This window comes from Plecotus auritus (assembly GCF_963455305.1).
Source record: "Plecotus auritus genome assembly, chromosome: 10".
In the NCBI taxonomy this organism is placed as follows: Eukaryota; Metazoa; Chordata; class Mammalia; order Chiroptera; family Vespertilionidae; genus Plecotus; species Plecotus auritus.
The window spans coordinates 35194739-35212053 of record NC_137785.1 but is presented as its reverse complement, the minus strand read 5'-3'; the positions used below and the strand labels follow the sequence as shown (position 1 = coordinate 35212053).

At 46.9% G+C, this 17315-nt stretch overlaps 1 protein-coding gene and 1 pseudogene across 2 annotated transcripts; both read left to right on the top strand.

Moving 5' to 3' along the window:
* The first annotated feature begins 727 nt into the window (after positions 1-727).
* On the top strand, positions 728-8843 carry PPP1R14A (protein phosphatase 1 regulatory inhibitor subunit 14A). Its single transcript, XM_080643711.1, has 4 exons — positions 728-1018; positions 3327-3407; positions 4172-4204; positions 5131-8843. The coding sequence occupies exons 1-4, from the start codon at positions 818-820 to the stop codon at positions 5257-5259; spliced, it is 444 nt and encodes a 147-aa protein (XP_080499837.1). The 5' UTR covers positions 728-817; the 3' UTR covers positions 5260-8843.
* Positions 8844-15419: 6576 nt separating this feature from the next.
* On the top strand, positions 15420-17034 carry LOC308235986 (septin-10-like; annotated as a pseudogene). The gene is made up of 2 exons: positions 15420-16019; positions 16948-17034. The product of its transcript is annotated as a septin-10-like (transcript).
* The last annotated feature ends 281 nt before the right edge of the window (positions 17035-17315 follow it).

Sequence of the window (17315 nt, the reverse complement as noted above, 5' to 3'; positions counted from 1 at the left end):
AGCTAGGACCTTTGATGTTTCTTATGTTGACAATATCTAAGATATTGCCTAGTTATGGATAGTTTTAAGCAGGGAAGGGACATGGCCAAAATTAAGTGTTAAGGTATCTTTCTTACTGCTTATAATTACAAGTGAAATAAGGTAAGGGACGTCTCTTGTCACCCTTGCTAAAACTGCAACTCCATGGAATTTATCATATTCTAATAAACTCTATAATATACTGTACTTACTTATGTTTACTGCCTGTCTCCACCACAGAATGTCAACTCCATGAGGACTGGGCTTGTCTCTTTTGTTCACTGACCTGTTATAGAGTAGACACTCAATATTTGTAGAGTGAGCAAATAAATGGGCGAATGAATGCATGGATGAGTGAATAAATGAAGCAACGAACAAATGATGTACAGTGAGTACTATAGCTTGACGTTCCCGAGCAAAGAAGGATGGCACGGGGCCTCCTGCACCGTTCCTTGCAACCGCCAGAAGGCGCAAAGAGGCGGGCTCCCCGGAGCCTGTCTTGGTACCCCGACCCTGTGATCCAGTGGCCTGGAGTCCCAGACGCCCAGCCTGGCCAGAGGCTCACAGACCCTACCCATACCTGAGGCCCTGTCGGCTACCAGCTTTACATCAGAGCAGCGGCCAGTACTCGCGTTGCCAGAGCGAAAACTGAGGCCCGGGGAGGTTGGGGCGGGGTCGGCCTCGGGGCGAGTCCGAGCCCCCGCCCCCGGCCGGCCCCGCCCCTCCCCGCCCCGTAAGAGGCCCCCCGGGCGCTAGGCGAAGGCTCACTGCGCGGCGCGGGGTCTGGGGCCAGGACGCGATGGCAGCTCAGCGGCTGGGCAAGAGGGTGCTGAGTAAGCTGCAGGCTCCGTCGCGGGCCCGCGGGCCGGGGGGCAGTCCCGGGGGGTTTCAGAAACGACACGCGCGTGTCACAGTCAAGTACGACCGGCGGGAGCTGCAGCGGCGGCTGGACGTGGAGAAGTGGATAGACGGGCGCTTGGAGGAGCTATACCGCGGCCAGGTGAGACTGGGAGGGGCGTGAAGACGTTGGGGAGGTACAGGGTATCCTAGGTCCTTGGGGGTCTTTGGTTGCTTGTGCTGGCTGCTGCACACGCACGCCAAGGGGTCGGGCACTCATTGCACTTATTGGCCTGGCCATCCACCGTCGATGGCACTCTGCTTGTGGACACAGAGAGAGACACACACTTGAATCACCTGAGACACTTGAATCACCTGAGATGTGACCAAACATCTGGGGAGGGCCAGAGGTTTACCATCTGGGGGGTGAAGAGGCGAAGTTGGTGAGTCCGAGCAGCCATATCTGGAGAAAGGGTGGGGGAAGGGGATGTCTTAAAGCCAAACATAGACATGGTGACAGGGGAGTTACAACCATGCAGAGATACATAGCAAAGGAAGCAACAATATTCACAGACGTGCACAGTGGCAAGCTATAGCCACTCACAGGCACAGTGAGCAAAGCAACAGCCATACACAGCCCCTTAAGGACACAAGCTGTGATCACTTGCAGATCAACATATGCTACAGCCATGGGCATCCACGGCATGTAGCCATATGCAGACACACAACACAACTAAACTATACTCACATAAAAGGACTCCAGTTACAGCTCTTCATAGATATACACCAGCACAAGCTGTAGCGACTCATAGTACAAGCTACAACCATTACAACTAAATCATACCGTTACTCCCTAAAGGCAAAAACAATAACTACAGGACATATGCTATAGGCACTCAGGCATAAAAACAGAAATGAGCCTGGCCTGAGTGGCTCAGTTGGTTGGAGCATCATCCAGTGCTCTGAGAGGTTGCCAGTTTGATTGTTGGTCAGGGCACATACCTGGGTTGAGAGTTCAATCCCTGGTCAGAGCACTTACGGAAGGCAGCTGATTGAGGTTTCTCTCTCACATCAATGTCTGTCTCTCTTGCTGTCACTCTCACTAAGCATGTCCTCGGGTGAGGATTGAAAAGACAAAAACAAAAAAGACCAAAATAATAGTTACACCCAGATAGAGAACAGAGTAAGCTGCAGAAGATGTAGGTACATGTGGACATACAGTGGCAGAAACTATAGCTGCCCCTGGGCACACAGAGCATGAGCTATAGTCTTATATTTACTGGAGCCTCTGATAGAAGTCATACTTTGTACAACACACATGCTGGGGACACAGTTCTGGGTCCCTGATGGTCGCAGGAGTACACAGACACACACGAGGCAGAAATCCTCCACACAGTGTGAAGATGGTAGAAGCCATGGCCCCTCACAGTGACATGAGGTCCCTCTGTTCTCAGACACAAATGGGCTTGTACAGATGACAGTCAAGTCCAGTTGCTAGTGGTAAGTGGTATCCCAGAAGTCACCCTCAGGCGGTGGGCACTATGGCTGCCTGTAATACATGATGATGAGACAAACACAGTAAGCCAGAGCCACACACTTTACACCCATAGGACCACAGGCCCCTGTGCAGGCCACACACATGATTTCACATACCTCTGCACCATCATGCTGGCCCCAGCCCCCAGCACAGGGGCACCCCCAGGCATGTAACACACTTATAGACACTCCATGCCTTTGCTGAACACCCAGTCCTGAAGGCTGCACTAAAGTCAGCAGAACTTTGGGTGAGGGAAGAAAAAATCTGTAGACTCAGAGATCTCTTGCTCAGACAGCTGGGTTCTGTCCCCTGCAGGGATACTGAGCCAGCCTGAGTTTGGCCCTCTGGCCCAAGAGGCCATTAGGAGTCCCCTTCTTAGTTGCTTAAAGTTAGGCTCTTGGCTCATCCTACCTACTTTGGGGGAAAGGCTTGGTGGCCATCTCCTTGGGCTCAGGGGGTTGCACTTGGCCCCCTGTGCTCCTTCCTGTCCCCTGGGGCAAGGGGCCAACCCCAGTAGGCTCTGGCTGGCAGCTCCCCTCCCCCACACCTAACTCTCAGACTTTTCCTTGCAAGGGCAGAGCCAGCCCCTCTCCTGAGTCTCAGAATCTGACATTCCAAAACTCCACCAGGCCTGTTTCCCCGCTGTGGGAACTGGGGCCAAGCAGAGAGACCCATGACAGCCCTGAGGTCCCTGGGGCCCAGGGGCTCAGTCATTTGAGCTGGTACAGGCCCTGGGCCTCTGTCAACTCATCTGTCACTCCTACCCCCAACACCCAGATGTCCCGCCTTGGCAGTGCTGTCCCTGACTGCCACATTATTGCTCCAGAACCCGCCAGCTGGGCCCTCGGGCCTGGGCTCCTACAAAGCCCCTGGACAAAGGCAGGGGAGGGAGGGAAAAGGGCACCTGACCAGCTTTCTCTTCTCCCCGCCTTAGGAGGCAGACATGCCCGATGAAGTCAACATTGATGAGTTGTTGGAATTAGAGAGTGAAGAGGACAGAAGCCAGAAAATCCAGGTAGGTGGAGGGAAAAGCTGCCCCTGAGTCCTCCACCACACCCCTCCCTAAGATTCATAGCAATGGTTACCATGTTTATTGAGTCCTTACTATGTACTGGGAATTATTTCCATCGCTTTACATTTATTATCTTTTTAAAAAAAATATTTTTATTGATTTCAGAGAGGAAGGGAGAGGGCTAGAAAGATAGAAACATCAATGGGAGAGAATCATTGATCAGCTGTCTCCTGCTTGCCTTCCACTGGGGATCGAGCCCACAACCCAGGCATGTGCCCCCGACCGGAATCGAACCTGGGACTTTTCAGTCCACAGGCCGATGCTCTATCCACTGAGCCAAACCAGCTAGGGCTACACTTATTATCTTATTTAATCCTCACAATACCCTATGAAGTAGGCACTATTCTCCATTTTCCAGATGGTGAACGTGAACCCCAGGACATATAATCACTTGCCCAGGGTCCCACAGCTCAGGAGGAGCGGAGCTGGGAGTCACAGCAAGCGGGCAGTTTGGCTCTTATGGCCTGTTTTCTCCTAGAGACAGGAAATGCTGTGTGACCTTGCCTCAACCTAGAGTTTCTTGACTCACTCTGCCCTCAGACTGTGTTCCTCCCTTAAAGACAGGTGGGAAGTCCACCTTGGAGTCTGACTTCATTGTCTTGTTGCTTGGGGCTTTGTTAGTAAGGGAAGGAACTGGAGGGGCAGAGCTGTTGTTAGTCATTTACTATTTACATTTTTTTTTTTTTTTTGCGTGGGTGGGGGTTTAGGGGCTCCTGAAATCGTGCACGAACCCCACAGAGGTGAGTTTTTCGTTGCCCCTTACAGGCCCTGTTCTGACCCCCTGCATCCTCATGGGGAAGGGGGGTGTCTGGGGAACAGGGGAAAGCTGCTATCCAGGACCAGCAGAGGGAATTCTGGGGAACGCTTTTCTCTCTCTAGTGGTATCTTTTATCTTCTCCTCTTTACCCATCTGCCACTGGGCCTCCATTATCTCCTCCCCTCTGAGAGCTCCCCCATCTGTCTCCTGTTTCTACCTCAGCTATGCTCTGTCGGCTTCCCTCCCTCCCTCTCCCTGTTACTGCCTCTCCACCCTGGGGCTCCCTTCCACACCTCTGCGTCCCACCCCCCCACACACATCTTTCCAGGCCTTGAAGCTGAGCAGCCCAACCCCTCCCACTTCCTTCTCTGCTTTAAAAGGGAAAAATATTCATGTTTCTCTAACTAGCTCTGGGCTGCCTGAGGGAGATTGTGTGTCTGTCTGCTCTGCAGGCTCAGGCTCTGTCCCTGGGGACCCTCGTGGTGATCTCTTGGCCTGGGAAACATCTAGAATGTCTCTCTGTGACTCTGTTTCTTTCTCTGTCCCTTTGTCTTTCTCTCTGACTCTCTCTGCATCTCTGTCTGTTTCTGTGTCCTGGTCTCTGTCTCCATCTCTCTCCCAGTCTGTCTTTCTCTGTCTCTGTAACTCCCTGTCTTTCTTTCTTTGTCTCCATCTCTCTCATTCCTTGTATCTCTTTCTCCCTTTTGCCCTCTCCCATCTCTGTCTCCTCCCCCTACCCCCACCCCAATCTTCTTCCTCTTTTATAGCCTCTCCTCTTCCCTAACTTCACCTCCACCCCCTCTCACTGACGTGGAAGTAGAAGAAAGGGATCAGGTCAGAGGGGCTGGGCTGGGCTGGGCAGGGCCCCACCCCTCCCCCTCTTCTTAGCACCCTCCACCCTGTCCTCAGGACTTCGTCCAGGAGCTGCTGGTGAAGTTGCGAGGCCTCCACAAGCAGCCCGGCCTCCGCCAGCCCAGCCCCTCTGGTGACAGAAGCCTGAGCCCCCTCCAAGACCGGGCTGGGACCTTGCCGCCCTGACACTCTCTGGCCGCTGAGGCCCCTCCGTCCGTCCCCCTCCCTAGTGCCCTCCTGGCTTGTTTATAAGCAGTATTTAATGGTTCTGTAACAGTAACACTGAGTGCCTGTTTTTCCTCTCCCTGATCACTCAAGGCTTCCCCTAGCTCCACTCCTAAAATCTTCCTCTCTCCTGCTGGTCTCCTTGTGTCCAGCACCCACAGCTGGCCCACACAGATGGAGAATCACTCCTCAGTGGCCAGAGAGCATGAGAACAGGCTCTGCTGACCTTCCACCCCCGGGACTCACATCCTGTCCTCCCCTCCCCCAGCCTTGGCCCATCCCAGCTGCCAGGGCCCTAGTGTACAGATGGCACCCAGCTCCTATGGGAATGACGGCCTGCACAGGACCAAATATGCCTGCTATCACCACAACACATCATGAACAGTCATCCATGCCATGAATTTTATTGAGCACTTTTGTGTACTTGGTATGGCCATTGGAATTGAGACCACAAAGAGGAGTAGAATATGGTCCCTGGAGTCAAGGTGCTCACACACTAGTGCAGAAGATTAGAATGAAGTGGTGAATGGCCCAAGATACCTGGGAGCCCAGGGAGTGGGAGGAGCCTGTCATGCTTTGGGTGGCAAATTTTTGGAGGGCTTCCTGAAGAAAGTCCCATTGAGGTAGGGCTTCGGAGGATGCAGAGGCATTTGTGTGAAATGGATATCCATATCTGAGGACTTGGAACCTGTGTGTGTGGGAATTGACATTGATGCTGAGCCAGGGAAGATAAATATTGTCAAGGCCCTCCACCAATCAGGATAGGCATGTCTCCCAGGGGTCCATCAGGAGAGCCCCTGGGCTGGGGCATGGGGAGACCTGAAGGGTCCTAGGGCAGGAGCCTGGGCATCAGACGTGGGTAGTGGCTATTGACCAAAAACTGGAAGGTATTTCAGTACTTTAAAAAAAATTCATTTTTTTGTTAATCCTCATTGGAGGATATTTTTCCATTGATATTTAAGAGAGAGTGGAAGGGAGGGGGAGAGACACAGGGAGAGAAACATCAATGTGAGAGAGATCCATCAATTGGTTGCCTCCAGCATATGCCCTGACCAGGGCTGGGGATCAAGCCTGCAACCCAGGTACATGCCCTTGACCCGGGACCCTTCCGTCTGTGGGCCAATGCTCTATCCACTAAGCCAAACCGGCTAGGGCTATTTCAATATTTTAACAGCAGGTCTAGTGTACTAGTGATCCCAGCTGGGTGCAGTCAGGAGCTGGAGTGTGGCTGGGGTTGCACCAAGGACCCGCAGGACCAGAGCTAGGATGTTTTCCCCCCAGGACAAAGCACATCTCCCATCTTGCCTTTGCTGACTGAAGTTGGGGCCCCAGCTGCAATTCCTACTCCGGGCCACCCCGCAGCCTGGCCAGGATCAGGCACCCATCCCAGGGAGTCTGAGTTCCCATCTGGCAGGAAGAGAAGGTGCCCCTGAAGAAGAGCATGCAGGGTGGGCCTGGCTTGTCCAACCCTGCGGGTGGTCTTGCTGTCCCTGCACAGATAGGCCTCAGGCTTCCAGTGCCCCCTTTCCTCCGCACAAAATGTGTAGAGAACGAATGTGTGGAGACTGGAGATATCCCACCTCCTGGCATCTGAGCACCTGGGCCTCTCTCCCAGGACACCCACTGAGGCCTAAGGAACTCTGAACTTCCCTCTCACAGAACCTGTTTTTGGCTCCTCATCTTTGTGGAGGCAGCATATACACAGACTCAGGTTCTAAAGTCCTGGGTGTGCCTCTCAGTTTCCTCATCAGGAAAATGGGGACTTCACAAAAATGGAGACCCAGATTACTGATGTCACTTGCCCGAAGTCATACAGCTGGGAAGTGGCGCTGGGCTTTAATTTCAGGCATTATAACTCCAGAGCCCAGCTATTTCATGCCTACACTACAGCACTACTGTAAACTATAGCAATGATTGCTATTCAGTGGCAGGAAGAGGTTGACTGATTCATACTAAGGTGCTGGTAACTTCTCACAGCCTATCTGAGAAATCCTATCTAAAGGGCAATACAACTTGACTGAAAATAAGGCTACAACAAAAGGGTTGGGAAGCAGCATACTGAAGTGGGTAAGAGCCCAGATTCAAATGCCATTTGTCCCACTTCCTGGCTGTGTGATATTGAGCAAGTCACTTAACCTTTCTGTGCCTCCGTTTCCACATCTGTAGAATTAAGATGATTATAATAGTATCTACCTCCCAGGGTAGTTGAGGCTTAAATGCACAGACCATGGGCACATAATAAGCATTGTTATCAACCTGATTGTAGAGAGAGGGAGCTGGACCATTTGCTTCTACACCCACCATACCTGGCCAGCAAGTTGTCCCTTGGGAACACCAACCCACACCCCTGGAACATGGAAAAACCTGGCCTGCCCCCCTTGCCTCCTTCACTGGGCTCTGCCCGTGAAGGCCTGTGGTCTGCTTTCCACGTAGCAGCCAGAGGGTGCTTTTTCTCACTCTTACATTAGTCTCCATCCATCCTTTTCCCTCTTCTCTTTCCTCCAAAGGTCACTGTTTTAATAATTTTCTTGCTATTGTCCTGGTATATCCTCATGCAAATACAAACCATTGTGAACTTATATTGCTTCCCCTCTATACACAGACAGACATTGTGAACACTATCCTAACCTTGCTTGTTCCTGTAATAGCCTATCTTGGGGATCTTTCCCATCACAATTCTCCATAGGCTTCCCTTGGCCCCAGAACAGAAGCCAAAGTCCTTCCCTCCATGCTCCGCCCCATCACCATTCTGCCTTCCTCCCTGTCCACTCTGTCCCTTGCCTGCACTGGCCACTCCCTCCATCAGGCTCTTCCCCTCCAGGATCCACAGACACCTTTCTTCTTCACAGAGCACTCTTCTTCCAGAGTCCTTCTCCTCATTTAGATGTAATCAGAGAGGTATCCCTACGCCCCTTCCTTAAGGAGTCATGCTCAGTCATTATTCTGTTACCCTGGTTTATTTTCTCCATAGAATTTATGAGACCCTGAAATTATCTATCATTTTATCGTCTGTCTAGATTCCCCCACCTTTAGAATATTAGCTTCTGGCTTGCCCTCAAGCATGGCTCTATTCCTGATGTCTTCAACAGCACCTGGCACGCAATAGTACTTATCCAATGACAGTGCCCCCTGGTGGCCATCATATAGTAACCCTCCTTGTGTAGAAGTGAGGCCTTGGTGCCCCCTCCTGCCTGTTTGAGTTGTTTTACAACTAAACCCCAAAGGTCAGTTACTCCAGCGGTGGTCGGCAGATAATGCATTAAAAGAGAAGGCTCTGAGGAAACTACTAAAAAATACTGACCTATCTTTATCTCTGCTCAACACCAACGGCTTTGCTGATTAGAATAACTATTACGGGAAGGCGGGGGAGGTAAGAGATCAACCCAAGGACTTGTACGCATGCATATAAGCATAACCAATGGACTCAAGACACTGGGGCGGGGTGTGAAGGCATGTGCGGGGTGCGGGGGGAGTAAGGGGAGGCTGTGGGAAGGTCAATGGGGAAAAAAGGAGACATGTGCTACTTTGTAATGCTTTAAACAATTAAAAAAAATAATAACTATTAGAAATGGGCTTGCATCAATGATATGATTGGTATTCACAACTGGCTAAAATGTCTTGGAAAAACTTCTTGCCCTCATAAAAAGGGCAGGAAGGCTCTTAGCAAAGGGATTATCCTGGTTGATACAAGATCAACCTACAATAATCAGTATTATTCACCAACACTGTAGTAAGCAATTGAATATAATTTTTAAAAACTACAGTTTTTTCAAAGAAGAAGAATTAAAATTTTTTTATTGATTTCAGAGAGAAAGGGAGAGGGAGAAAGAGATAGGAACATCAATGATGAGATAGAATAACTGATCGACTGCCTCCTGCACACCCTACACTGGGGATTGAGCCCACAACCCGGGCATGTGCCCTGACCGAAATTGAACCATGACCTCCTGGTTCATAGGTTGACACTCAACCACTGAGCTATGTCGGTTGGGCTGTACAGTTTTTAATAAAAACAATAGTTTATCAAACAACTTAAAGATGCAGACACATGGAAAAAATTTTAAATGCTGGATAAAGGATATAGAAGATAATCTGAAAAAATGACACCATTCATGGCCTTGAATAAGGTAGCTTAATATTAGCCACTGTGAATGCCACATCCATTTGTGGCTAGGGCTCAAGGTCTGGAGAAGGGGCTGACGCACAAATGAATACACTAGACAAGAAATATAAATTTAGAAGGCATGGGGGAACCAAGGGGAGACCTTTCTTTAGTGGAGAGGCTCTCTGAAACCTGGACCCATCAGCTTTTATTTACTTGAATACACATTTGCCCTTTAGGAATGCAAACAGGCATATCAATGGTAAAGTTTGATTATCAGGTTAGGGGATTGCCTTCAGCCATTTGGCCAACAGCAGGGCAATATTATGCTGATTTTCAGCCCTGCTGAATATCAACGTCCATTAGCCTTCCAGTGGAATTCTCGCATAATTATGCTAACTACTGTTGGTCTTTGCCTCCAGCAAGCCACGTGCCAGTTCTTCCCAAATTAGCCAGCAAATCCAGAGCAATTTCAATAAAAATATTTTTTAAGCTACTTGATAAATCTATTCCAAAAATGTTATGGAGGAATAAAGCTGTACAAATAGCTAAGTCAACATTAAAATGGAAAGAGGGGAATGCTTGCTCTACCAATATGAAGACAGACTGCAAAGCCATAATAATAAAAATAGTGTGGTATTGGTGCAATAACAGATTAATACACCAAAGAAACAACAGACTCATAGGCAGACCCAGGCATGTATAGGGACATAACAAAATGATAGAGTTGGCACTGCCATTCCATGGGGTAAAGGATTAATTGTTCTTCATGGCTTTGGGAAAACTGGCTTACTATATGAAGAAGAAAAAATGGATCCTTATCTCACACCATATACAAAGGTGGACTCCAAATTAAATAAACACCTACATGTAAAGAATAAAACTTGAGTTATTAAAAGAAACTGGAGAATAAAACTGTGACATATCCCCCAATTTTTTTGATATACTTTCCATCAAAGGTAGTTTCCATTCCCCTTGTCTAGAATATAGACCAGCCTCAGTGACTTGCTTCTAACAAAATGTGATGGAAGTGGCACTGAATGACTGTCTTAAGCTGCCATAACAAAATACCACAGACTGGTTTAAACAACAAATATATTCTTTCTCAGTTCCAGACATTGGGAAGTCTGAGATCAGGATGCCAACATGGTTGGGTTCTGGTGGGGACTCTTCCCAGCTTGGAAACAGCTGCTTCTCACTGTGTCCTCCCATGTCAGAAAGCGATTAAGCTCTCTGGTATTCTTATGAGACATCAAGTCATCCGATGAGGGTCCTGTCTTCATGAACTCATCTAACCCTAATGACCTCTTAAAGCCCCATCTTCAAATACCATCACATTGGGGGTTAGGGCTTCAACATGTGAATTTGGGAGAGACTCAAACATTCCATCCAAAACAGTGATTTCTGAGGCTAGGTCATAAAAGGCTTCAGCATGGTTCTCTTGGCATGCATACTCTTGGAGCCCACCCCCCATGTTGCGAGGAAGCCCAAGGTACATGGAGAAGCTTTGGGTTCTGGCTGATAGCCAGCATCAACTTCCAGACATGAGTGAGTGAGTGAGATGATTCCAGCCCTAGACATCATCTGGCTGCAATGGTCTGAGAGACCCCAAGTGAGAACTGATCAGCTGAGACCAGTCACCTGTAAGAACCATGAGAGATAAGTGTAATAAATGGTTGCTGTTTTCACCACTACATTTAGTATCATTTGTTACTCAGCCAGTGATAACAGGAGCAGTGACTTGGAGGTAGGGAAGGACTTCTAAAACAAAACATCAGAAGTATGAATCCTACAATGAAAAAATTTGATGAATTTAATCATGTCAAAATTTAAGAGTTTCTCTTCAAGGAAAGACATCTTTAGCTGAAGTTAATATATATATTTAAAAACAATGTATTTATTTTAGAGAGAGAGAGGAAAGAAGAGGGGTAGAGAGACAGAAACATCGATGAGAGATAAACATTGATTGGCTGCCTCCTGCACACCCTCTAATGGGGATCAAACCTGCAACCCAGGCATGTGCCTTAACCAGGAATCAAACCAGTGACATCTTGGTTCATGGATCGATGTTCAACCATGAGCCACACTAGCCGGGCTGAAGTTAATAACTAATGGACAGAATGAGAGAAGATATTTGCAACATCTAAAATGGATGAGTGATTGAAATTCAGCAACTACAAGAAATTCCTACAAATCAACATCACAAGACCACAACCCTGGTAGAAAAAGACACAAGGAACAGGAACAGACCATTGATAGGGCAGGAAGCCCAAACTGCTTATTGGCACATTAGGAAATACTCAAAATCAATAATAATCTGAAAGATGCAAACTGAAACAACAATTAGGTATTATTGAACATCTATTGATGGGGTAAAAATTAGAAAGCTGTATATACTAAGCATTGGTTGGAGTAGCAGTGGCATTGACCAACAGAACAGACCAGTAAGTACACGGTAAGTGGTAAAACACATGAGTGAACTGTATAAACACCTGGCCTGGGCATGGAGAATAGCCTCTCCCTCCCCCATGCACTGCAGGTGGGAGTGGGTTGTGGTCTAGGCTTCTGGAGAGTAACCCGTTTATTCATTCACAGGTCATTTTGAGCTCCTGTTATGTGTCTGGCACTCTTCTAGGCGCCAGGTTATAGCAGGAGCTTACATTCTAACAGGATAAAGCAGATAATAAACAATATCATAAATAAGTGAAGCATATATTATTTTAGAGGGTAATAAGACTTATGGAAAAAATTAAACAGAGATAAAAAACAAAAAAGGAAGAAGAGAAAAAATTAAATAGAGTAAAGAAATTGGAAGTGCCGGGATGGGGGAAATTGCAATTTTTAGCAGGGTAGTGTGATGGTCAGGAAAAATGCCCCCCCAAATGTCCATGTCCTAATCCCCAGAAACTGTGACTATGTTCTCTAGAGCCTCCAGAAGGAACACAGCTCTGTGACACCCTGATTTTAGCTCTATTAAGACCCACTTCCATTTTCTGACTTCCATAACTATGAGATGGTTTGTGTTGTTTTAAGTCACTAAGTTTGCGGTAATATGTTACAGCAGTCATAGGTAACTAATGCCGGTGATCAGAGAGGCATCACTAGGACGTGTGAGCAAAGAACCTGAGAGGGGCGGAGGGATATCTGGAGGAAGACTATTCCACGTGAAAGAAACAGCAGTGCACAGGGTCTGAGGTAGGAGTATGCTGCTTGTTGGGTTATTGGTGAGGAGGCCCCTGTGGCTGGAACAGTTAGGGAGGGAGAGAGTGGGCAGAACTGAGATCAGAGAGGTGATAGGGTTAGATTGTGTGGAACTTTACTCGGTACATAAACTTTACCTTGAGTGAGATGGCTCCACAACCATGCTCGTGCTTCTGTGGGAATGTCGGTGCCTTGGGAGGATTTGTGTGGTTGGTGGCGGCTGACATGGCTGGCTGTGAGCTCATCTGGAAGCTTCTTCACTGATGTGTCTGGTGCCTGGACTGGGGGCTTCCTCACAGCTTGATGGTTGTGTGAAAGTGTTCTTTATATATATATATATATATATATATATTTTAAATATATATTTTATTGACTTTTTACAGAGAGGAAGGAAGAGAGATAGATAGTCAGAAACATAGATGAGAGAGAAACATCGATCAGCTGCCTCTTGCACACCTCCTACTAGGGATGTGCCTGCAACCAAGTTACATGCCCTTGACCGGAATCGAACCTGGGACCTTTCAGTCCGCAGGCTGACGCTCTATTCACTGAGCCAAACCGGTTTTGGCGAAAGTGTTCTAAGAAGTATTTTGACTTGGCCTTCTTAGTGATGCAGTGTAACTTCCAACCCTTCCTATTGATTATATCTGAGTCACTAAAGCGAGTCCAGACTGAAAGGGAGAGGAACCAGACTCCATCTCTTGATGGGACAGAGGCAAAATCACAAGGCAGAAAAGGACATGGGGGAGTGACATCAGCAAAAGTGGCAGGATAGGGAAATCAATAAGTGTTGTTCCACAAAAGCAGAAAGTAAACTGGCAAAAACCATCAGAATCAACCTATCTGAATGCTAGAAAGTAATCAAAAGTTTACAGCAGCCAGGTGAATGTTTATTCAAGCCCCCCCACCACCCAAAAAAGAAAGAAAATAAACCAAAACCATCCAGCTGTGTACATTTTTAACTTAGCCTGGCCCCACCCTCTGCTCCCCAGGTCAGTGGTAGCCTTGGTAGATGACAGCCTACATTCCTGGTACCAGAGGGAACAGATGGACCTTATTCTCAAATAATTGTGATGGTTTGTTTTGACCTGTCTGGTGGCTTCCTATTGAAAAGGCTTGTTTTTATTTCATCTCACTTGAAACTCCCCCAATTCATCTATTTTGTTGCATATATCAGGACTTCATTCCTTTTTATGGCTGAATAATATTCCTTTTAATTGCCTTTGGTTTATTGATTTTTAGAAAGAGAGGAAAGGTGAGGGAGGGAGAGAGAGAAACATTTATGAGAGAGAAACATCAACATCAATTGGCTGCCTCCTATACACCCCTTGTCAGAGATCGAGACTGAAACCTGGGCATGTGCCCTGACTGAGAATTGAACCTGTGACCTCTTGGTTCATGGGTCAATACTCAACCACTGAGCAACACTGGCTGGGCACTGCCATTGGTTTTAAAAGATATTTTCCTGGGGAATCAAATTCTAGTTCGACAGTTTTTTGCTTTTGTTTTTTATTATTGATTTTTTACAGAGAGGAAGGGAGAGGGATAGAGAGTTAGAAACGTGGATGAGAGAGAAACATCGATCAGCTGCCTCCTGCACACCCCCCACTGGGGATGTGCGCACAGCCAAGGTACATCCCCTTGACCGGAATCGAACCTGGGACCCTTCAGTCCACAGGCCAACGCCCTATCCACTGAGCCAAGTCGGCCAGGGCGACAGTTTTGGTTTTTAATTGCAATTCTTTAAAAGACATTGCAGTCACCTGGTCAGTGTGGCTCAGTGGTTGAGTGTCAACCCATGAACCAGGAGCTCATAATTTGATTCCAGGTCAGGGCACATGCTTGGTTGTGGGCTTGATCCCCAGCAGGGGGTATGCAGGAGGCAGCTGATTGATGATTCTCTCTCATCATTGATGTTTCTATCTCTCTCTTCCTCTCCTTTCCTCTCTGAAATCAATAAAAAATATATATATTTTAAAAAAAGGTATTGCTGTCTTCTTGCTTGCATTGTTACTGAAATCGACACTCAACTAAGCAGGTTTAGGTATCGAGTCTAGAGATATAGGTAGAGGCTTTAACTAAATATTTCAATTGCTTTGAATGTCATGTGGCTTATAGTCAAAGATTAAGAAAATATTGCCTCCAGCCTTGGCCCACATTAAGTCCTCCTGGTGCCCCTTGTTTCCTTTGGCCACTAGAATGCACCACGCTGGGGCCAGGGCTGAGGCCACGGCTTCACTGTCCCTCAGCCAGTTTCACTCTGCTCCGCTTGGGACCATACCCTCTGAGATGGGCACCTGCTCTTTCAGTCTCACATGGCGACAAAACTTATATGTACTCTCAAGTATCTGATGATGAACAGAGACAAAAAAGAGAAAATATTCATTATTTAACTATGTGGCCACTTTGGTTTCTGGAGTTTGCGTGGTCAGCTGGTCAATAGATCCATTCAGCAAGGCTTCTGTTTTAATAGTCTCTGTGTTGGGGAAGCTGAAATTGGAAAATCAGTGATGATTGATACATTGTTTAATACTAATTTTTTTTTTAATTTTTTTTTAAAATATATTTTATTGATATTTCACAGAGAGGAAGGGAGAGGGATAGAGAGTTAGAAACATCGATGAGAGAGAAACATCGATCAGCTGCCTCCTGCACACCTCCCACTGGGGATGTGCCCGCAACCAAGGTACATGCCCTTGACCGGAATCGAACCCGGGACCTCTCAGTCCGCAGGCCGACGCTCTATCCACTGAGCCAAACCGATTTCGGCTGTTTAATACTACTTTTAAAGACCATGAATCCTTATATTATTATCCACATGTTAGGCTTAATTAAAGCAGAGACATATGAATTCCAAGGAAGTAATGTTCACTTGAAATTGACCATTGTGAATACAATGGGATTTGGTAACCAAATAAATAAAGAAGAGAGCTACCAACCAATAGTTGACACATGGCTCAGTTCAAGGCCAATTTCCAAGAACTAAAGATTAAAGATTCTTTTTTTAACTACCATAATTCTTGGATCCATGCATGCCACTATTTCATGTCACCAACAGATAGTTGATCTCTTAGCCACTAAGAGCCTTGACAGCAAGGTAAACTTTATATAGTGATTGCCATAGCAGATGACATTTTTAAAACTGAATTATAGAAGTTTAAGATCAAACTCATGAGTGAATTGTTCAGCAATAGTGCCCAGATATACCCATTACCAACAAATGATAAAACTGTTGTAATTAATACCCCATGAATGGATACTTGCCACTTGCTGTTGTAGGATGTATAGATGAGATATAAGCTGGGAACAAGATGGTCAAAGCTCACCAGTACCCTTGGGGTATTGTACAACTAGAAAATGAAAACCACTGTGACTTTGTAAAGCTCCAGGAAATGCTCATTTATACTGCCAACCTATGGTCATTGCCAATATAATGCCAATAGAAATCCTCAACTTGGCTGTGGAAGAGCTCAACTGTGATATAGCATGACCGTGAAAATGGCACAGCTGTGAGGTGTGCCCCAAGTCTCTCTGCTTTGCCCTGCTCTGGTCTACTCCCCTAAACATTTTTGGTGCCTCAGCTCAGCTTAAGAAACACAGGCTTTGGTGGAAAGGGAAAATGTGCTCTCACAGTCAGAGGAGAGCTGATTTACATGGACAGAAGTCCTTGCTCCAATTCCTAATTGGTTTGTTCTCATGCAAATGAAGATTCCAAATCCTCCAAGTTTGATTAGACCAAAAGGCACTGTCTTGATTGATCAGAATAGAGCTGCTCTAATTGGTTGGTGAATAAGATGATGTGGGGGGGAATATAGATAGCTATACAGTTCTGACTGGATGAGGAAAGCGTCAGTCCTATTGGTTGAAATAGGACTCCAGGAACGCCTTTATAATGGCTGGCTCTGGCTGGCAGCAGCCACATAGTTCAGTGCAGGCTTCTCCGTGAAGTGTAGTTTGCCTGAGAGGCCTCTGTGTAGAAATGGCTGTTAGGTTCTGGGATTTTTTATTTTTATTTTATTTTTATTTTTATTTTTAAAATATATTTTATTGATATTTTACAGAGAGGAAGGGAGAGGGATAGAGAGCCAGAAACATCGATGAGAGAGAAACATCGATCAGCTGCCTCCTGCACACCTCCCACTGGGGATGTGCCTGCAACCAAGGTACATGCCCTTGACCGGAATCGAACCCGGGACCCTTCAGTCCGCAAGCCGACGCTCTATCCACTGAGCCAAACCAGTTTCGGCAAGGGATTTTTTATTTTTATTTTTTATTTTTTTAATTTAAGGCCAGGAGCCCTTCTTAGTAGGTATTTTTTTTTTTTTTTTTTTAATCAGGGTCCACAGTACAAACATGGAGGACCTGCAAGAACAGACCCACAGTAGGCACTATGAACTTTAGGCCATTGCAAACTAGAGGAAATGGGTTTCTGATGTGGGCCTGTGGGAACCATGCCAGGGTATGTGGGATGCTGAAGGCCAATTGGAATATTGAGGCCTTGTTCTTAATACACCAGATGGCCAAGGCCACTCTGAGCATGGGAATCTTAATCAGGGTGTCCAAGGACTATACACAGATGCAAGGCCACAGCAATCTCATGATACACTGTGCCCTTCTATAACCCAAATGAGTGAGGTCACTACTTGGAAAGAAGCCTCTTTTGTCTAAATAGTATAATACATGTTACTGACCAGCCAGTGTGCTAGAAAGAGGC

Excerpts from the sequence above, each read along its gene's own strand:
- PPP1R14A (XM_080643711.1), top strand. The coding sequence starts at position 818 with ATGGCAGCTCAGCGGCTGGGCAAGAGGGTGCTGAGTAAGCTGCAGGCT. Across the intron at positions 1,019-3,326 it reads AGGAGCTATACCGCGGCCAG|GAGGCAGACATGCCCGATGA; the intron begins GTGAGACTGGGA and ends TCCCCGCCTTAG. Across the intron at positions 3,408-4,171 it reads ACAGAAGCCAGAAAATCCAG|GGGCTCCTGAAATCGTGCAC; the intron begins GTAGGTGGAGGG and ends GTGGGGGTTTAG.